The sequence below is a fragment of the Purpureocillium lilacinum genome (genome assembly GCF_023168085.1).
Source record: "Purpureocillium lilacinum CBS 284.36 DNA, scaffold_7, whole genome shotgun sequence".
Classification (NCBI taxonomy): Eukaryota; Fungi; Ascomycota; class Sordariomycetes; order Hypocreales; family Ophiocordycipitaceae; genus Purpureocillium; species Purpureocillium lilacinum.
This window is the reverse complement of record NW_027072117.1, coordinates 2,202,083-2,222,734: the sequence shown is the minus strand read 5'-3', so window position 1 is coordinate 2,222,734 and position 20,652 is coordinate 2,202,083. Positions and strand designations below refer to the sequence as shown.

The following is a 20,652-nucleotide window of genomic DNA, read 5'->3' as shown; positions in this document are numbered from 1 at the left end:
GTCCAGCCACCCCAGAATAAAAATAAAAAAGAGACCCAGCCAGACCTTGAATCGCACGCAGGAACCCTCGTAAAAGGGGCAGAGCAAGGAAAGGAAAACCAAGAATGATACCCCCGGCTGACGAGACGGGACCCAGCTCGTGTCGGCAGCCAAGCGGGCAGACGCCGGATACAGACATAGACACAGCCGCCGCCGCAGGCTCCCTACAAAGTACGCACGAGTACCGTATCGCCTGTCCTTCGTTCCTCCGGCAGCGGAGTCCGCTGGCTGGTGGTGCCGCGTCAGTCCCGCTGGTGACGCAGCTGAGCAGGGAACGGGCGTTGAGCGGGTGGAGAGGCGCGGGCGGCGGCCCCCCAAAGCCCCCCAGCCGTTCCATGTCGACGTCGCCGCCCGCCGCCCGTGCCACGGTGATCCTGACTTCTGTCGTACCGTGCCGTACCTACATCATACAACAGCTCCGGGAAGCGTGGTACTGAAAGTCGTTGACGAGCCCGTTATTACAGGCACGGGACAAGGACAGACGCACAAAGGCTACAATGCGGTGGAGGCGCCAGGCCGTCGTCGATTTGCCTTTTGGGGCCCGCCGGCACGTTGTCGTTTCGACGGGGCTGGGCGAGGAGGGGGCGCCACGGGTGATATGGCAGCGACGACGACGTGATGCATGTCTCTGTATCCCTGGTGCGTACTTGTAAATGCCGCTGTCAACCTATCGACTTTTCTGCTGACCACTGACCGACCGACCGACCGGGGGGCGTGAGGTGGATGGCCTGCCCAACGACGACGACGACGACGGATGCGTTGCATGAGGCAGGCGGCTCTGTCGGTAGGTGGGTTAAAAGCCCACAGCGAGCACGGACCTGACTGCACTGCAATGCGCTGGAACCACTGGGCAACAGCTGGAGGGCCCTGGCCGGCGGCGGGTTTCAGCGCATGTTCCGCGTTCGCAGCCCAGCTGAGCCGCTCCACTGGCATCGACATCCATCCATCCAGCCATCCTTCCAGGTTTCCGTCCAAGGAACCAATCCTTGCATCTTTTTTCCATGGCGCGGCCAAGCCCGCTAGCGGGACGCGATCCACCACCCGGGGGGGAGGGAGCTGCAGCTCGACAGCGCCGCAAACGCCCAGCACGCACGCTTTTTTTCGCCTTGGGGTTTTCCAGGTTCCAACAAATCGATGGCAAATCCCTGGCCCAGACGACGACGACGCGCCATGGAACCTTCCTCCGCGCCGGCCGCCGCCTTCAACCCCCCCCTGGTCCGCATCTGCAGGTGTGCAGGCTGAAAACGCACGATTCCTCATGCGAGCCCGCAGGCCATTGAAAACCACCGTCGGCCACGCTTGTCTGCTTGGCCTCGCCTCATCGTCGTCGTCGACGAGAAGAATCGTCACAGACACAAGTTCCCAATGCTTACTGCGCGCGTTCCCAGTTCTTCAGGCACCACCACCACCACCTCACTACTCCTCCTTAGCACAGTAGCGGGCACTACTACTAATCATGGCGCCTCGCCCGTTTTTTGGGCGTGACATCACGACGCTACCCATCGAGCCTGGTCCCAAAGCTTGCTTGCCAGGCGATCTCTCCACCGCGCTCGTATTGTTTTGCTTCCCCCCAGCCGAGGCCGCCCCGGCCCCATTCCCGCTGGGCGATGCGATACGAGCGCGATGACGGGCAGCAGTGGCAGTGGCCCGCGGCGGCTATGGCGGAGAGAGTCCGTCCGTTGGACCCTGCGATTGTGGGTATGAATACCTAGGTGTACTTGTGGAAGCAGCAGAGCCGCCGCCGCACCCCTTCCCCGTGTGTGGGTGCTCGCGTATCCTGCGCGAGAGGTAAGAGTGAGAACGTGAGAAAGCCTGCCTGCCATGCGCTGGCAACCTGATAACCACCAGCGCCCACAGCTATTCCCACCACCACCCCTGCTTCCCGGGCTGACACCGGGCTGAGGGAAAGCCACTCGGCCACGTCGCATGTGCCGCGTGCAAGCCTCTCGTCTCAGACAGACAAGACGGACCCCAACGGGCGCCCGACGCTCGGGTTCGGGGATCGCGGGCGCATCGAGAAAAAGAGAGCTGGCGGGCGGCGGCTGGACGGTGGACCACCCACCCCTCCCTTCCGGCCGCTAGCTGCAGGAGGCACTGCCCGGCACGGAGCAGATCTCGACACAGATTGGCGGGCCACCTTGACGCCGCCTCGCTCGTGTTGCGGCTGCCGCTTGGTGAAACCGGGGGTGATGGTGGTGGTGCGTGCTGGTGGCCAAGCCCGTTGACTTGCAGCGCAGCGTTTCGCTGGCTCTGTTGGTTCGGCGGCAGTCCACACGACGACGATGGACATGAAGCACGCTGGGCAGGGGGCCGTGCTGCTGTAAGTCTGCCCATCTGTACGAAGTATATACGAAGGCACGGCGTATTCCGTACCAAACCGCACGGAACGGCCATGCGTACTACGTATATGCGCCAGCCATCAATGCGGGCATTCGCAACTGGGCCGGTCAACTGCTCCAGTTCACGTCACACGGCATGCGTTTCCTCGGCACAAATCACCCAACGACATGTCCAATACTGTACGTACGTACGACGACCACATGCGACGGAGCGCGCGCGCGCCCTGCATCCATCCGACCGTGCCGGCGTGCTTGCGGGCCAGCACCACGAGTTTTCCGATGGATGGGGGGCGTGTCCATGACGATCCAGATTGTCAATCAAGGTTGGCAAACAAGCATCTTGCCTCCTCGCCGTGCGATGGGTGCGCATCTAACCGTTCGCCATACGCCATTTGCACGTGTTAGTCGCCTCTATGGTGCCAGTCGTCTTGTCTCGTCTTGTGAGGTCGGCCAACATGCAAAAACGCAGATGTCGTCGTCTGGGGATTGCTTGCTGTCAGGAGTGTCCGCCGCCGCCGCCGCCACGTCCGGGTCTGGCCACATCCCTGTCCAATGACCAAGTGCCGTTACTCGCTGCGGCGGCTCCATGCTTCCAACGCCATGTGAGGCTCTGAGCTGGACATGTGTCTTAGTGCTCGGCTGGCGTCCGGATGTCTCTTGCGGCTGGAATTGAGTTGGAGCTATTTTCGTCCGTCGAAAAAAAGGCGGCGGACATGTCGCGCAGCGCCCCCTCCTTGACGTCCCCAGAGACAATGGACTTGTTCGCCATGATCAGGCCAGGGTTTCGCCGACGACTCCGTGTCCATTCATCGCCACGGTTTTCGGAGTCCAGGGTGCCCTCCGTCGAGGAGCGACTTACCCTGCATGGCCCTTATAAGTGGACTCACGGCAACTGAGTGCGTCTGGAACGGTGCCATCGAACAAAAGTCTTTTCCCGTGGTGCGAGCTTAGGTCCATCTACAAATCAGCACAAAAACAAAGGGAAACAAGAGACACTGGTCACTCAAAATGTAGGACAAGCCCTGAGAGGACAAAGGATTCCCAGCTGTTCTAGTGCGTTGATGCAGAAGACCTGTCCTCAATTCTTCCGCAGCCGGCTGTGCGCTTACCCTATTGCGGGCTCTGGTTGTCTCAATATGCAACTCTAACAAGACGCTGGATCGCCCGCTTGACATTCAGCCTGACAACTCTGGCTCAGCTGCTGGCATTGTGAGCAGCCGGCTTCTTTTCGGGGCGTAGGTCGGGTTGTGCGAGAATGACTGTCTGCATTGATGCTACCTGCTGTTATGTCGTGTAAGTGCAGTACCAACACCGAACTTGTGCGCCGAACGACAACATTACCAGGTACGTGCGCTGGCGAAGATCAATGTCCAACTGCAGTAACCGGGCCGACATACGACGTACGGTGGTGACTGGACATGCTCGATGACGGCATATAGGACCAGAAGAGTCGTCAGTGCTGCGTGATCGTCCGTCGTGTATCGTGTACATCAACAGTTGCATGGTGGTGAACACCAACAGATGGCCTCACTTTTATCCCCAGTCCCCCAGATTAGCCGCAGCAACTTTGACTCCGGACATAGACTCCTGCGCCAGACGATGAGTCTGCTGGTTCGGATGCGGACTGCCAGGTCCGATATGCACGTCTGGTGTAACCAGAACCGGCCTGCATGCAGGCCGAATCCCTGTTGCAAGTCAAGACACAGCAGCATCTCATCTTCTGACAAGGACACGACAAGCAATGCATATCATAATTTATTAAGTAAATAAATCCAATGGTGTCATTCAGGCTTTAGGTTAAGGCTGTACCCGCGTTGATGGCTTGGCTTCCAGGTTTCTTCCACCTATGGCTTGGCCCGCACGTGATGCTGGAGCTGCCCAGCCCGCTGCAGCTGTCATGCACCCACTGTAAGCCCGCCGCGCGCGTACCTGGTGAGGTGGCCTCGTCCCAACAACACCCGTCGTCCTGTCGTCGTCAGCCCACCGACATGTGAAAGCTGCGAGCTCCACCACGCCCGCAGCATCGCCATCTCCTGCAATTCATGCGATAGCACAGCATCCATGCCCCCTCGCCCCGACCGCTGAAGCAGCAGCAGCCGCCGCCGCCGCCGTCCTCCAGCCCGCGCTCGTCCTGCCGCACCTCGCCTTTGCGACGGCGTCTCCCGATGCTCCCCCGCGATGCCAGATAACCTCGCCGCCGAGTCCTCGACGGCTCCCAACCTCGACGATCACGACAGCCTGCGCGTGCTGAACCGGTCGCCCCATCCGTACCACCACCAGAGCGCCGAGCTCCCTCATTCGTCTGAGCGATTCGTCCTGTACCAGGAGCCTCACGCGCATCGCAATGGCGCCGAGCTGCTATCGCCGACACGCTTCCCGGTTCTCTCCAATGAGTCCTCGCCCGCCAGCGAGAGCGGCACCGAGGCCGATGACGAGCACTTCCTCAAGGGATTGCCCGCGCCCAAGGCGAAGCTGCACAAGGGCTTGAGGGGCCGCAACGAGGTCGTCTCCGGCACGTCTACTCCGATACCGTCGCCTGCCATCTTGGAGGAGGACGAGACCAAGGCTCTCAGCAAGGCTCTGGCGAAAGAAGACAGGGCCAAGCGGCGAGCTCTTGATGTGTGGCGCCGTAATAGAATCTGGGTTCGCCGAGCCACTGAAGCTGGCATCGTCGTTGCCCTGGGATGCATGGTCTCCTCAAACCATCTTGTCGCCCCGCTCGTCCATGTTTGGCGCCAAGGTGAGCCTGGACTTTGATGCGACACGGCTCGAGCTGACTCGTTGTGTGCAGACTTTGAGCTATTTGGCCTCCTCTGCGGAACCTTGCTGGCTGTTTACCCTGTGCGCGCCGTCGCCTGGGCGTACCGGCATCGCCGCCCGTCGCGATGGATCCCGTTCCAAATCCCGTCTGATTTTGACCCGGCGCCGATACTATACCCGCCAACGATTACGTTACTCGTCTTTCTACTGGTCTCCGTCGATAATCCGGTGGCCATTCTCCCCAGCATAATTCTCGCCATCTCCTCTCTCCCACAAGCGTTGATACCCAAGCTCGATCACACTGCATCGTTCGACACTCTTCACTGGGCACTGTCATGCCTACCTTTAACATGGGGTCCATCCAAGATGAACTTGGCGTTCACCAGCGCGGATCCGCTCATATCCCAAGAATCTCTTGTTCTCCTGTATCCTTTGCACCAGACGCTGTGCATTGTACTCCATCATCTTACAACAACAAGCCTCCTCACTGCGGAGCTTCAATTGCTCTCTGTGGCGCTGATATCGATATTGATCCTGGCCCACTCGCCACAGATGCAAATTCTCAAGGCCCTTCTCTGGGTTGGGGGCCTGGGAACGCTGGTCTTCTGCGGGCCCGTCATCCGATGGGGCATTGCTCTCGCCCGGATCCCTAGATGGCGCTTCCGCCCAGGTACAAGCCGGCCACATCAGGTTTGGAGGGACATACGTGCAACCTTGTCCTGGCACCTCGTTAAGAACGAGGTTCGGGCTATTGTTTATGGCTCAAGCGAGAGGATCACGTATGACCCCGACTCATCCGATGATGGTGGATCCCCAGTTTTTGAGAGCCCAAAGAGACACCACACATTTGGACCCATTTCAGAGGCCACGACAACGGCTGACGGCATTGGCTTGTCCCCCAAGAGTGACCAAGATGCAGCGTTTCGCTCGCCGGCTCGGAGACACACCCTGACCCAGCTGGATAAGCTTGAGCGCAGGAGTTCAATGCACACGCCGTCTGGCCGAAGGAAGCGCACAACTTCCATTTCGATGCTGCCTTACCTACAGTTGACATACGCGCAAGCGACGATACGGAAATGGATCTACGCCCTGTACGTCTACGCATCGATGCTGGCTGTCATCCTGCTGGCCGTTCGCTGGCATATTCAAAACTACGCCCTCAAAGGCGAGGAGCCCATAGGCTGGGGCCTTGGATATGCCTTTGGGGGTCTGCCGTGGTTCCGGTTCCAGGTTGTCAACGCGAATCTCGAAAGATGGATATGCCTGCCCGAGCTCTGGCCAGCAGGCGATGCGAAGCAGTGCGGAAACGGCTGGGTGCAGCACGTCCGCCACGACGACTTTGGCGAGGCAAACACGAGGCTGATTCTCACGGCCTACTGGCTGATGATCATCGCCGTCGGCCTGGTCATTGTGTTCCGTCTCAAGGAGACATACGAGGTCGACACGAGGCGCAAGGTGTTTCACTTCATGATGGTGGGCATGTTCCTGCCAGCGACCTTTATTGACCCGACATATGCCGCTTTGGCTTTGGCGCTGGCGCTGGCCATCTTTCTGATACTTGACCTGCTGAGGGCGAGCCAGCTGCCGCCCCTTTCGAAACCGATCGCCTCTTTCCTGGCGCCCTACGTCGACGGCAGGGACTTTCGCGGACCTGTGGTCATTTCGCATATATTCCTCCTCATCGGCTGCGCCATCCCTCTCTGGCTTGCCCTCGCGGCGCTGCCCCGCACCGGGTCCGGCTACCTCGCAGGCTGGGAGATTCCGACAAGGGACGTCAGCATGGTATCGGGCGTCGTCTGCGTCGGCCTTGGAGATGCCGCCGCGTCCCTCATCGGCCGCCGCTACGGCCACCGCAAATGGCTCTGGGGCGGCGGCAAGAGCCTCGAGGGCAGCGCCGCCTTCGCCCTCGCCGTCTTCACGGGCCTCGAGGCAACGGCCCTGTGGCTCCGCCTCGGCGGGTGGCCCGTGTCGGACGATCCGCCCGTTGGGATGCTCGCCGGCGCGCGCAACGCGGGGGTGTGCGCGTCGATGGCGAGCCTCACGGAGGCGGTCCTCACGGGCGGAAACGACAACGTCATTGTGCCGGTGGTGCTGTGGACGTGTGTAAAGAGCCTAGGCGTATGATGGGATGCGTTGTCACGCGGCGGATGCATTACATGGCGTTGGGGAGGGGAGGGAGAGCTGTACCCTGGTTCTTTGTTGTTGATATAAAAAGAGACCGGTCCGTCTTGGGAGGCGGCGGAGGTTGCGGATCGATCATCATGAAGATATGACTAGATATATACAACTGGCTTCTGTCAGATATGCTAAACCTAATAGCAAAATATGACATGACGCATAGCGTCTTCGCAGCACAGCGGGTGCCAGGTTCACGGTGTTTGATTCAGCCATCATCTGACTGATTATGATGCTAGAAATGCTCCCATGCTATGCATATATGACTGCCTTTAATCTTCTCCGATACCTGAACGCCAGCACCTGTGCACAACTCCTCGTCAAGACATCAGATCCTCCAGTATGGCCTCTAGCTCGTCCTTCTGGAACGGCACGCTCAGGAGCTCCGTGCCTAGGGCGTCCTTGCGACTCGTAATCATCTGGTGGTCATGGAACCTACATCTCGTCAGCACTGTGAAAAAGAAAGCAGTAAAGGGAAGGTAACAAAGACATACTCTTTCAGTAGCGTGCGGAAGGCCATCTCGGAGCTACATATAAACTCCTCGACGGCCTTGTTGTACACCATCCTGTACTCCACACCCGCCGCCTCGTCAGACGCGCCGGCACCATCTTCCTCCATGGCGATGAGCACCTCGCCGACGAGCAGGCGGAACAGGTTCTTCGCATTATCGGGCAGACTGCGCAGCACGAACGCGACACCCTCGCGGCCGTTGACGCGGCGGGCGGTGCGGCCAAGCAGCTCGTGCACCTCGTCCACGACGTCGAGCTCGACGCCGAGGGGCGCAAACGTGGTGCAGTCGTGGAAGGCAAAGGAAAAGGCCGAGCGCACGCCAATGTCCCACAGGAGCGGGAAGTCGGGCGTGTCGGCGGAGCAGACGAGGCGGACGCGCGGGTGGGACGCAAGCTGCGCGAGGGCGGCCTGCATGCCGGGCTTGCGCAGGGGCGGGGCGTCGATGGAGTTGACGACAAGGGTGAGCACGAGGTTTTCCTCTTCTGCCGCCGCGGAGGAGAGGTGCGCGAGGATGGCGGCGGGGGTGGGCGCGCCAGCGAGCTTCTGCTTGGGGCTGACGGCGTCGGCGATGACAGCGAGAACCTCGCGCATGGTAGCGGTGTGTGCGTAGCCGTTCACGATGACGGTCCGGCGCGTCTCGAGCCGACCTGGAGCATGGGAGTGCAGATGCCGGGCGAAGCGCTGCAGGAGATTTCTCTTTGAGCCAAACCCGTAGAGGCACAAGCTGAAGGCCTGCTCTAGCTCAAATGCCCACTGCGGGAACGACTCGGCGTGCAGGGACTCGAGATACTCGATGTCGCTGGCATGCCGATCCTTGTGCTGGCGCAGGACCTCAAAGTACTCCTCGTGGGAGAGTAGGGCAAGAGACTTGAGCGTGTTGTCAGACGTCTTTGGCCGACCGGGCTTGTTGTGCGTAAAGTAAAGCTCGTGAGGTGGGAGGTCCCTGGGCGGCGTGGGGGACTTGGCTCTCCGCCGTCGTCGTTGAGGCGTCTTGGATGGAGTTGCAGCCTCGTCGACAGGGACACCGTTCTCTTGCGGGATCTCCTCTCCCCGCGCGTCATCTTCGTCATCCTCGTCGGCCTCACTGTCCTCGTATATCTCCCTCACAAGGGTATCGTCATCCTCGTCCTCGTCGTCGCTGTCGCCGTTCCGCACCACATTCTCGATGAGCGCACGAGCACTCTTTTTGCGCGCCGATCGGTCGGCCGCCTGCCTCCTCGGAGTTGTCGTCGCCGAGTCGGCACGTTTGACGGGCGTGGAGAACATTGGTGTCGTTCCCGTTTTTGAATTGGGTGTCCCTGCCTGTGACGCAGCTTTCGGCGGTCGGCCTCGTTTGCGCGGAGTGACCGTGACTGGGGGAGGCGCTGGGCCGTCATCTGGAGCTTCCTCAACGTCGCCGTTGAGCTCACCGTTGGTCGTATCAGGATTGCCGAGGGCCATGATGGTGTCCGCCTCGCCATTGACGGCGTCGGACGCAACACTGCGTCTTCTCTTCGACGGCGTCGCTTCTAGATCGCCGGCCGCATCGTCGGGTGATCGCTTGCGCAAGGACCGCGGCTCGGAGGTCGCCGAGGCGTCGTCTTGTATTGACTTTCGTCTCGGCATGGCTGGCGGTCTGGGAGGAGTAGATGGAGTTGCCAGCCTGCGGGAGTCAGCTGCTGCGAAGTGAGGGCGGCGGTGACGGTGGCATGAATGCAGGCAGTCGAGTCGCAGCTTCCGAATATTCTCCAGCTGCGCAGTTGCCCTGTGGCGCGTCTAGACGCGTCGAGGGTTTAATGGGCTGGGGCGCTCCACTAGGCGCCAGGGGGGCGAATTAGGCGCTGCCGCCGTTGGACAGCTCTAGCTCCATCTTCAACGACACGCCGGTCCCAGCAATTTGCCTTGTTGCTTCAAGATTTCCAGATCAGGGAACGGCATTCGAAAATAGACGAAAATGAATCTCAATCTCTCCGCATCGGCCAATGTGACCAGGCTGCTGTTCAAGCCCAGCTTGTGCCTGCCGCATCACACGGTCCCGACCTTCAACGATTTGCCGATACCCCTGGACAAGGCTCTGCTCAAGAAGGGCCTCAAGTCCAACATCAAGGCCGTCGTGCTGGACAAGGACGACTGCTTTGCGTATCCTGACGCCAAAGAGGTCTATGAACCCTACAAGGTATGGGTGGCCAGCTCCGACAGCTTTACCTGCGCAGGCTCATTGACAAAACGTAGCAACATTTTGAGGCGCTGAGAAAAGAGTATCCAGGTCGCCGCCTGCTGGTGGTCTCCAACACGGCCGGCGCAAAGAGCTGGGATAAGGACCTGAAGCAGGCTGCCGAGGTAGAGAAGAGCACCGGCGTGTACGTGCTGCCGCACTCCGTCAAGAAACCCGGCTGCGGCGCCGAGATCATGGCCTACTTCAAGCAGCACCCGGAGACGGGCGTGACGGACCCCTCTCACGTCGCCGTCGTGGGCGACAGGCTCACTACCGACATGATGCTCGCCAACATGATGGGAGGCTGGGGGTTCTGGGTGCGGGATGGCGTCGTTCCGTTCCGACAAAAGAGCATCGTATGCAACTCCTCAAACCTCAATATCACGACAGGACCATTTCAGCTGACCCGGCCGCAGTTCTCCAGAATGGAACGGAACCTCGCCGACTTCCTTGCGTCGCGGGGCGTGCAGGCGCCTCGGCCCTTCTCGCGGAGTGACTAAAACGCCGTTCCATCTTGGTGCATGGCTAAGCGAAGGAGGCTGCGAGTGCGAATTGCGTGGCGGGTCCGGCGCGTGAATCATTGCCCTGGCCCTGACGTGCGGGCGCTCGCGGTTTGATAGCACGATGGGCTCGCCTAGCTGTTCCAGAAGCTCGTCTAGGAGGTGCACCGGGGCATTCACTGGGCGACGCAGGCGAGCGGGCGTGACGGCTAGCTCGTCGGCCGCGCGCACCTGGCCACCAGCTATAAATCATCTTCCGCATGACCTCTCGCTTTCTCTGTTCAAAGCACGCCACTTCCCACCAGTTTGAAGCGGCGCACCACCCCCATCCCACAACAAGACCAACGCCGACCCATCATCCACCCGCGGTCCGCATTCACCTCAAACATCACCTCACACATCACTGGACTCGTCAACCGAGTGCAAGCAGGCCGTCAAAATGGGCGGCAAGACGTGGTCCCGCGAGGAGGAGCTCTACTTTTGGCGCACAGTCGTTCCCCTCTCGCCAAAGGCCGCCGCAAACCCCCCGGCACCCGCCGAGTGGTCTCAGCTCGCCGCCAACATGCAGGAGCACTTTGGCCAGAACGCTCGACGTAGATATACGTCGCTGATGCTCTGTGAGTTGATCTGGTCTTTCTTTGTTGAATACGGACACGTCTGCTGACTCTTGGTTGACCAGACGAGCACTACTTTCAGAACATCACGACCAGGCACTTTTCGCCCAAGTCGGTCGACCTCGTCCGCGAGCACATTCAGGAGCTCGGTAAGTTGAGGGGATCGATGCAGCCGCTATAGGCTCGGCTGACGCCACTGCAGTGGCCAACGGCCAAGACCCCGAGGAGATGGCCAAGGCTGGCGACAAGCCCAAGAGGGCGGGCAAGAGAAAGGCACCTGGAGGCTCGAGCGGCGCCCGCGGCAAGCAGCCGCCGAACAAGAGGACTGCAACGGAAGCCCAGTCGCCGTTGGCACAGTCCGCGGGCCCTGCCGCCACGAACGCGGTGCAGGCACAGGCACCTACCGCACCGATGAACAACAACGCAAGGCAGCACGGCGTTGCGAACAATGCATATGCTGTTCCCAGGCAGCAATATTACCCGCCCATGGTCCAGATGCCTGGCTCGACGCACAGCCATCCCTCGGCGGGCAGCACCAGTTACCAGCTTCAGAATTTGCTGGTGGCCGCCCAAGCTCCATTCCCGCAGCACAATTCCTTCGCACAGAATGCGGCCCGGTATGACACGCCCACCACGCCTCCTGGCCACGGCGACTCTTCCGGACACGGGCATTTCAACGATGTTAATTGGGGAAACAGTATTGGCCGCGACTCGGGCTACGCGTCGGGCGCATCGTCGAGCCACGCTGCATCGCCGATGGCCCACGCGACAGCCCAGGGCGGTTCCAGCGCCTCCAACGACACTGGCTACTCATACTATGGCGTGGAGGAAGCCTAGACGACGAGAACTACGACCAGAAAACGTCCAACTTCATTTGGCTTTGGGAGCAGGGAAAACAACAGATTGACTTGACACTAGGAATTGGCGTTTGGCGAGATGGCAGGGTATCGTGACTTGGGACTAGCTCTTGGCAGTGACGGCCTGGCGGCTGTCTTGAGTTGGGGCGAGACTTACGCGTGGAAAGCAGCGGACACGGTTTGCCGCGATGCAAAAGGGTTGCTATACGGGGTGAAAGGGGTAGAAAATGCAGACCAGATTCGAGCTCTTTGTAAAGCGACTGACGCTGGCTTCTCTGCTCGCAGAATAACGTACTTCGTACAGACAGTGATGGGAATTGATTTCATGTATCGGCACATTTCTGGCTCTTTTCAGATCTGCAACGTATCGGCTCATGGTGCCTCACTCCAAGACACGGGCATTCGCTGATGGCGCCACACCGTACGAGGCATGAACCCGGACAGTTCAGACATCGGACGGACGATGTCGTCGGGCAGTCGCATCAACCGCGCGCGCCAAGCCGGCGCAGAGTGGGGCCGCCGTCAACGCCGAGCGGTCAGCCCGTCGTTCCCCTGAGACTCTTTGCAACAGGAGCCGCCACTGGAAGCTACCTCAAGGCGGTCACGCGCGGCAGAAATATTTACACTCCGGCTCTCCGCGAAGTTTGGCTGCAGCTTGCCGCCGAGCACCTGCGACTCCATAATCCATCATCATCCATCGACAACTCCCCACGACTTTTCCGCGACCACCACCCGACGACGACTTCCAGCCTTCTGTCGCAAGAGGGCGAGCGAACAGTTTTCTGCTTCTTCTTTCCCGCAAACACAGGCCCACAGCCACCACAGAGATGAACGGCTTCCCGTCAAGTACGCCGCCCGCGGGCGGGTCCGGCGCGGGCGCGATGATGCCGGGCGGCGCGTCGCAGGATCCCAACGTCAGAGCTGTATGTGCGGCCCATTGCGGTGATGCCCGCTGAGAACTGGGTGTCCCAGGTGTGGCGGTATTACTGATAGCTGACAATATTCGTCTATAGGTTCAAGCCGCGATGGAGTCGTGCCTGGGCAAGTCGGTCATGTCGGGCGTGATGGGCTTTGGCATGGGCGGTCTGTTTGGCATGTTCATGGCCTCTGTACGTTGTCCTCCGATCCGCGCCTCCCCTTCCTTGCCTTCCACGATCTCCCACTCGCCGTCTCTCTCCTCGCTAACATGCCGCCCCCCTCCCTAGATGTCCTACGACACCCCCTTCGGCAGCCCCGTCACCAACTCGGCCGGGCAGAACCTCTCGTCGATGCCGCTCCGCCAGCAGCTCAAGATGGGCTTCAAGGACATGGGCACGCGCTCCTACTCCATGGCCAAGAACTTCGGCAAGGTCGGCGCGCTCTTCTCGGGCATCGAGTGCGGCATCGAGGGCCTGCGCGCCAAGAACGACCTCGCCAACGGCGTCGCCGCCGGCTGCCTCACGGGCGCCATCCTCGCCAAGAACACTGGTCCCACGGGCATGGCCGGCGGGTGCGCCGCCTTTGCCGCCTTTAGCGCCGCCATCGACGCCTGGATGAGGCAGCCCAAGGAGGACTAAACTCTGGGTTTGACACTCCTGCTCAAGGCGGCCGAGGCGGCATGATAGCAAGGAGCGGGTTTGCCGTGTAGTATTATAAAAGGAGGCGGTGTCGTTGTTGCTTTCATGCGGGCGTTTGGGGTTACACTCATAGAGCATCTGGGTCAGGCGTTGGGAGAACCTACATCTCTCCACTTTGAATTTGCGACGAGGACGGACGAGGGGGATATGATGCATGGATGCGGACCTGCGCGTATCTCACACGGCAGATACCAGAGGTTTGCGCGGAAGGTTCCGAGGCTGCGAGAAGCAGCGTGTACATCACCGGTAGACGGGCATGCATTGGACTGTCATCTGTGCCATTTTCTACCTTGAACATTATACGTGTAACAGCGTTTTCCCTCGTGCTCTGTTCTCTTCAGTTCCATTCTGTAGACCACCCAGCGCCATGCTTGCGAGAATTCCACGTTCCATTTATTAACAGCGTCGTCACAGCCCCCCGCGATTGGTATCTTCACGCCGGCTGGTAGACCTCAAAGGAGCCAAACTCCCAGTACGCCGTCTTGTACAGGTCAGGCTGGTTGGCGACCAGATCGGTGCAGTTACTCGGGCCTGTTCGTCGCGTCACTCGTCAGCTTACCAGGTACTCTCTCGCAGTGTCGGATAATGCTTCAAAGGGGCTCAGGGGGTCAGGCCACTTACACCCGGACTGTTTCCAGCTGCCATACACCAGATCCCCGCAGAGATCAATGTTGACAATGATGGAGTTGTTCTTAAAGTGCGAGCCAATGTTGCAGTCCGTGCTGGGAAAGTCGGCCGCCGCCTCGCCCCAGGTGCTCGGGTCGGGCTTCTTGCCGGCCACGTCCTGCGGCACGGCGTCCCTCGCAAACTGCCACATGCGAATCCCCGCGTCGCGCCACTCCACGGCCATGACGCTCCCGCCCGCGCCGTTAACCGCCGTGCCGAACGTCTTGTCGTCGCCGCTGACGCCGCACCCGGCATTCTTGTTGGCCGCGTGGTCGCAGTTGCCGTCGGCCGCCTTGCCCGCCATCTTGCGCTTGACGCCGCCCATGGAGCACCCGCCCGTGGTGTGCAGCGTCATCTGGTTGCCGTCGGTGCCCTGGTTGACGCTCTCCATGATGTCGATCTCGCCGTGGTCGGGCCAGTGCGAGGGATCCGTCAGCCAGAGCGCGGGCCAGGCGCCGCACGCGTAGGGCGTGTGCTTGACGTCGAAGAGGAAGAGCCCGCTGTTGTAGGTCTTCTTGGACTCGAGGCGCACGGAGAAGCGGCCCGTGGAGGCGTTGGGGACGGAGTCCGGGCCGACGGCCGTGTCGACCTTGACGACCGCGGTGCTGGGCGTGGCGTACGTGAGGTTCTGTTGGAAGGGTGTAAGTATCTGTTTGCCCGCACGGCGGTTTCGCGGATCTTGAAGCTCACCCTCTGCTTGGCCTCGGGAGCGGGGACGTAGTGAACGAACCCCTGGGCTGCGTCCATGGTTAGCCACGGCCACCTCCATCATCAGGGTGAGAATATCAACATACCCGGATCGTAGCCCGTGAAATAGTTGAACTTGTCAAAAAAGTTCTCCCCTCCATCTGCCGGATTGTCAGCTCGTTCCCATCTTGCGCAACAGCCCCCACCCGCCTCACTTACACGTCTCGCTCAGGCTGTACGTGATGGCTGAGTAGTCCGGGTAGCGGTTCTTCTTGCTCTGCGTGACGCCCACGGCGACAGCCACGATAATGACTACGACGAGGACGACGCCGATGCCCGCCCAGACCCTCTTGCGCCAGTACCGCGGATTCCACCACGGCATGCTGGCGCGTGCCTGGCGCACGTTGCCGGGGGCGCCCCGCGGCGGGAACATGACCTCGTCATACTGCGGGGGGAACTCCCCGGGCTTGGTGTATGCGTCTTGCCGCATCTTGTGATGTTGTTTCGTTTAGGGCGTTTGTTTTCGACGGGGAGAAGCGCGTGTGTAAAACGAGCGACGACTGTGCAACTTCGCGCGTGGGCGTGCGTGTGTGCGTCTGTCAAGCGATTGTCTTTTGGGGGGGAAACGATACACCAGCCCGGCTGCCTTTGTCCCCTTCGGCGATGATACTCTTTTGGCGTATGACTCTTTTCCTGGCTCTGCGTTGAACGAGCGGATGGAGAATCTCCGATTGGGAAGTGGCCGAGTTTTCTTGCACAGAGCCGCACGCTGCAGGAGGGGAACAACCACGGTACGGACGGCAGCAGCGTGGTATTTTTTGCCTTGCCTGCAGCAAATAGTTTCCGGCGGCGGGCAGGTGTGAAATTTGTGAGAGAAAGGCAAGGAAAGAAGGGGAGGAGGAAGGGGGGTCCGAGTCCGGTGTCGTCTGAAGAGAGGGACGGGAGGAGGGAGTGTCAGTCGCTGCGCCTCGGTTCCAGCGGCAGGTTTATTAATATCTACGGTATGGTATGGCGACGGTACGAGACTGATGAGGTGCGGTCCGACTGCGCGAGCACGGGACGGGGACCGTACAGATCAGGACAGGATGCCACCTCAGACCTCGTACTCTAGGTTTGGGGCGGCTCCGGCGCAAACGGCACAGGCACAGGTACAGAGGCGCGCGGACACACCACACACCACACACACACAGATGATGTAGCAGCTACTAGCGTTAACAGCCACAACGGCAAACTGTGACTGGTGAGCTGCGGGATCTACGGAAGGGCGACGGAGAAGGGGGTTGAGGGAGGGGGGCCAGAAGGGCAGGACGGCCAATGGTCCAGGACGCGCGTCATCGTCGGCAACGGAGGGTTTTTCCTCTCTCTGCCGGTTGCGAGCAAGGCAAGCCAACGGGCTGGCTGGCTGGCGGCGGCGGCGGCAGATGGAGAGGTGTGTGTGTTGCAGGTTCCACTGGAAACGCGTTGATCCAACAACTGGAGAGTCAAGTGGGTGAATGGATGGATGGAGGGACGGGGGCGGAGCGATGGCCTTGCCGTGCGCGTTACATATCTGGGTACAGTCAGTCGGTCATCAGTGGTGGCTGCTGCAGGTGGATGAGATGGTGGTGGTGGGCTTGCGGCGCCCCTGAAGATCGGGTGGCGCGGACGCCCTGATTGATCGAGACAAGTTAGGTGTGTGTGTGTGTGTCTCTGCGATCGGGATACGAGGAGCGGGACGGAGTTTGCCAGATGGGCAGGCAGGCACAGGTCGTGGTGCAGCACTGACTGCACGAAGTGCAGCCCAGTCGTCAGGGCAGCGGAAGTGGGGAGAATCCCTTGACTGGCATGCATTCGGACAAAAAGGCCAGCGACGATGCTCGCGATGTTGATGCGAAAAGTCCGGAGCGTTTTGCCAGATCTTATCGGCCTTTCGTCTCAGAACGGTCTCGACCTGGAAGGTTCGTGGATAAATTGCCCTGCCCTGCCCTGGACGGTTGGTGGCGCATGCAAAGTCTCGTCGGATGAACGGCAGCGCCAGCCGGGGCAGCTACCTATGGACGGGAACCTTGGCTGGCTGGGAATAGCGCTGGGACAGCGGGCGCAAAACCCGGCGGACAGCGAGGTGGTGGTGCATCCAGGCACCGCAGCCACCCACCTACAGCACCGCACACGGGTAGCGCAGCTCACAGCCCTGGATGGCTCGGCAATTGGGGAGGTGGCAGTGCTGGCAAGCTCCCTCGCCAGCACCTCAATCGAACGCACCCCGGACCATCACCAACAGCACCCCCAAGACGGACACCGTCCCGACCCGGTCCACCATAGGTACCACACCAGACGACCCCATTGCTTCCGGACGGGCCATCACATCATAGGTAGACAGCCAAAGCCGCAACGCGATACGATCGACACAAGCCCATCATCATACATGAACTTTAATATATATATATATTTCAAGATAAAAAATACAGCACATGGCGTCATTAGAATCATCGACAAAAAGAAGCTGATGGCATTATGAAGGAGATTCCACGGTACAGTATCTACGAAAACGTCTTGACCGCCGCCACAAAGGCGCACACCCACCCGCCCAGGTCCGTCGTCAGCGTCCTCACCAGATTAATCTGCAGCCACTCCCTCTGCAGCTCCACGTTGGACTTGCTGCTCTTCTCCTCCTTCTTCTTCTCCTCACCATTCTCGCCCTCCTCGCCCTCCACGCCCTTCTGATTCACGTCACCCAGCCCAGCACCCGCACCCGCACCCGCACCCGCACCCTCCCCGTCCGCGCGCTCCAGCAGGTCCCTGATGCGCCCCGCCACCGCCGGCACGAACCCCAGGTGCCCCAGCGCCAGCACCCCCGCGGCGGCGTACCACCCAAGGGAGCCCGTCCGGCGCAGCAGCCCGCCGTGCGCCCACGCCGCGCCCGCCGACGCCCCCGCCGTGACGGACAGCAGGGCCAGCACCTGCGCCACGCCGCGCGGGAACAGCGCCCGCCAGTACCCCGGCAGGACGGCCTCGCCGTGCGGCGCCGCCGTGAGGAGCGACAGGAAGAGGTGCTGGTCCCAGCCGAAGACGAGGGATGCCGTCGACGAGGCGAGCGGTGCGAGGAGGAGTGCCTTTTTGGGGTCGATGCCCCCCGCGAATGCGCCCGACGCCATTGTTGGTGGTGATGTGTGTGTGTTATCCCAGTTGTTAAGGCAACTGTTGACGTTGTAGTCGAAGAAAGAGGTGAGCCAAGGTGAGTGTAGAATCGGGTTCCTAGGCGCCGATGCCGACGTCCTGGCCCTTCGTGAGTTGTGCTGGTAGACTTGTGTGTAGAGAGTCCGCCTGGACCAGGAACTGTGCCCGTCAAGTGAGCGTAGGTACGAAGATCAAAGAAAACAGGACACTGCACGCGGGGAACTATCCTGGCGCTGGTATAATATATGACGCCCCCCTGCGCGTCAGCAATCGCATGACATCAAATGCAGCCCGCAACAGCCTCGCGCCGCCCTCCCTGGTCAAATTCCATCCGGGAAGGATTCGCTCCCACGCCAACCGACTCCGACTATTGCCGACTCGTATGTTCTTGCTCGACAACACCGCACCATGAGCGCTGCTGGTGCAATGAAATCCATGTCTGATCACGGAACCGCACGCAGACAGGCATCCGAATGAATTGGCATATGCCACACAGCCGCCATACCCGTCGTGAGCGGGTTGGCTGGCCGCCGCAGCTTGCATTGGATATATCGCATGGCCTCTTGCCGAGTGCCAGCAACAGCATGTTCCCACCTAGGCTAGATACTTGCACAATGAATGCACCCAAAAGCCAACGCCCAACCCATGACACCCATTACTCGTCGTCGTCCTCCACACGAGGCCGCTTCGGCTGCCTTCCCTCGTCTTGCAGGCCGTAGCCGCGCTTTGACGACGAGCTCTGGTCCACCTCGGAAAGGAACTTGTCCACGTTGAACGGGTCCGTCTTGTCCTTTTCAAACTGTACAGGTCCCTCGCGAGCCTTGATTCCTATCGTTAGCAGTCATCTTTTCCATGACAGTTTCTCGTTGCTTACCTCGACCTCGCTCGCGCCTTTGAACGTGCCCTTGCCCAGTGCCTCGCCGAACCGGCTCGTTTTCTGGATCTTGGCCATCTCCTTGTCGCCAGCCTCCGGGTCGTCGTCTTCCATGTTTGCCCGCGGCCGGTAGATGCTGCTGATGGCGTCCTGGGCCGCAAACAACGGCTTGTCGTAGTGGTTGTCCTCGTTGAAGCCGCTGTCGAAGCCGCTCGACTGGTTAAACAGTCGCGAGTCGTACATGGTCTCCTTGGACTGCGTCGGCTTTGCCAGTCCGAGAGCCACCTTCTCGGAGATGTCGCGGTTCTGCTCGCGGGCCATGACCTGTACCCGCCGCTCGGCGCCCATGCGCGTCTGCCGGAGCTTCCGCTCCTCGTCCCGCCGCTTCTCGCGTCTGGCCTTCTCTCGCTCGCGCACCTCGGCATCCTCACTATCAGAGCCCGACTCGGAGTCGCTGCTGTAGCTTCTTGACCGTGATCGCGAGTCGCGCGAGTCGCGCGAGTCTCGTGAGGTCCTCGAGTCCCTTCGGCCGCGGCCCGCCGCAGCACGCTCCTCTCTTGCCTTTTGCGCAAGCGCTCGGAGGTTGTCTTCCTTCTGTGCCTTTTCCTTCTCCGCCAGCCTCTGCTGCATCATCGCTCGCTGCTGCACCTCCTCGCGGGCGTGCCTCTCGGCCATCTTGACCGCCTCCGCGAACTGGGCATGCTTGTCGTTGATGGCAATGTCCTGCAGCCCCCGCCCGTCGGCAGCCAATCTCTTGTCCAGCGGCACCGTGTAGCCCTTCGGGTTCTTCCAGTTTGACACTGGCGGCGGGATCTTCCACATCTCCTGGTCTTCGGCCGTGAGCTTCCGCGGCGGCGAGTGCATGACGGGTGGCGGCGGTGAAGGAGGTCCTCGAGGAATCTTCTTGTGCTTGAACTTGGGCGGCTCCATCGGGTCTCGTTGGCGCTCGACAATCTTCATGATCCGGTCTTGCTTCTTCGAGTTGTCTCCCATCTGGTTCGCCGGTGTGTACCGTACAAACGTAGCTTCTTTTCGGTTTCCAACGTTGACGTTCTTGGGTTTTTGTGCCGCCACGGCTCCGCTGACCAGCGCTGCGAGCGCGTTCTTGGTCTTCTCCGTCGTCTCGGCCACCGATTCCTTGGTCGGGCGCGACAGGTCGACCTCTCCGGCATCAGCGCGTTGTCGCAGCGGGATGAGGTCCTTGAATGACGTGTGCACAATCCGACCGTCGCCGTGTCCGCGTCGCGCGATCGCATCGTACTTGACTTTGCCCTCTGCATCGACCTGAATCGCCAGCGCGTTGCTCGTTGACGAACCCTTCTTGCCCATGTCGAGCGGGTATTGGGCGACTGGAATCTCGGGGAACGCGCCTCCATCGCCAAAGTCCTCCTGCGAGCGCGGCCGCCATCCTGCACGCTGGCCGTACGGCGGAGGGCCTGCTCGTTTCAGCACGACCTGTGTTTCGTCCAGGTGGCCGGCCCCGACGATGCGAGGACCGCGCTGCTGCGATCGTGACGCATCTTCCTCGTCCTCGCCGGTGTATTTCGGCTTCGGCAGCGACGCCTGCAGCGACGCGGCGATCGAGGCCATGGCTGTTGTCGTTGTTGTGGTTTGGGGCGAGGTCGACTTGGAGGAGGCTACGGCGAAGGCGAGGCCAAGTGGGA

The 20,652-nt window shown here is 60.7% G+C and overlaps 8 protein-coding genes across 8 annotated transcripts; 4 read left to right on the top strand and 4 right to left on the bottom strand.

The window, feature by feature from the left end:
- Positions 1–4,556: 4,556 nt before the first annotated feature.
- Positions 4,557–7,262, top strand: PLICBS_009572 (uncharacterized protein; the record flags this gene model as incomplete). Its single annotated transcript, XM_018325182.2, has 2 exons — positions 4,557–5,118; positions 5,170–7,262. 2 exons carry the CDS (start codon positions 4,557–4,559, stop codon positions 7,260–7,262), a joined length of 2,655 nt encoding a protein of 884 aa, XP_018176576.2.
- A 371-nt stretch (positions 7,263–7,633) lies between these two features.
- PLICBS_009571 (origin recognition complex subunit 2) lies at positions 7,634–9,429 on the bottom strand (the record flags this gene model as incomplete). Its single annotated transcript, XM_018325181.2, has 2 exons — positions 7,634–7,748; positions 7,808–9,429. The coding sequence occupies 2 exons, from the start codon at positions 9,427–9,429 to the stop codon at positions 7,634–7,636; spliced, it is 1,737 nt and encodes a 578-aa protein (XP_018176575.2).
- Positions 9,430–9,757: 328 nt separating this feature from the next.
- On the top strand, positions 9,758–10,518 carry PLICBS_009570 (uncharacterized protein; the record flags this gene model as incomplete). The annotated part of the gene is made up of 2 exons (XM_065601672.1): positions 9,758–9,979; positions 10,036–10,518. The coding sequence occupies 2 exons, from the start codon at positions 9,758–9,760 to the stop codon at positions 10,516–10,518; spliced, it is 705 nt and encodes a 234-aa protein (XP_065457744.1).
- Positions 10,519–10,957: 439 nt separating this feature from the next.
- On the top strand, positions 10,958–11,969 carry PLICBS_009569 (uncharacterized protein; the record flags this gene model as incomplete). The annotated part of the gene is made up of 3 exons (XM_018325179.2): positions 10,958–11,135; positions 11,198–11,281; positions 11,335–11,969. The coding sequence occupies 3 exons, from the start codon at positions 10,958–10,960 to the stop codon at positions 11,967–11,969; spliced, it is 897 nt and encodes a 298-aa protein (XP_018176573.2).
- An 847-nt stretch (positions 11,970–12,816) lies between these two features.
- On the top strand, positions 12,817–13,545 carry PLICBS_009568 (mitochondrial import inner membrane translocase subunit tim22; the record flags this gene model as incomplete). Its single annotated transcript, XM_018325178.2, has 3 exons — positions 12,817–12,912; positions 13,003–13,098; positions 13,195–13,545. 3 exons carry the CDS (start codon positions 12,817–12,819, stop codon positions 13,543–13,545), a joined length of 543 nt encoding a protein of 180 aa, XP_018176572.1.
- Positions 13,546–14,038: 493 nt separating this feature from the next.
- On the bottom strand, positions 14,039–15,448 carry PLICBS_009567 (uncharacterized protein; the record flags this gene model as incomplete). Its single annotated transcript, XM_018325177.2, has 5 exons — positions 14,039–14,136; positions 14,227–14,899; positions 14,962–15,008; positions 15,066–15,119; positions 15,178–15,448. The coding sequence occupies 5 exons, from the start codon at positions 15,446–15,448 to the stop codon at positions 14,039–14,041; spliced, it is 1,143 nt and encodes a 380-aa protein (XP_018176571.2).
- A 2,029-nt stretch (positions 15,449–17,477) lies between these two features.
- Positions 17,478–18,092, bottom strand: PLICBS_009566 (uncharacterized protein; the record flags this gene model as incomplete). Its single annotated transcript, XM_065601671.1, has 1 exon — positions 17,478–18,092. The coding sequence occupies one exon, from the start codon at positions 18,090–18,092 to the stop codon at positions 17,478–17,480; it is 615 nt and encodes a 204-aa protein (XP_065457743.1).
- Positions 18,093–18,769: 677 nt separating this feature from the next.
- Positions 18,770–20,578, bottom strand: PLICBS_009565 (mRNA splicing protein; the record flags this gene model as incomplete). Its single annotated transcript, XM_065601670.1, has 2 exons — positions 18,770–18,934; positions 18,989–20,578. 2 exons carry the CDS (start codon positions 20,576–20,578, stop codon positions 18,770–18,772), a joined length of 1,755 nt encoding a protein of 584 aa, XP_065457742.1.
- Positions 20,579–20,652: the final 74 nt, after the last annotated feature.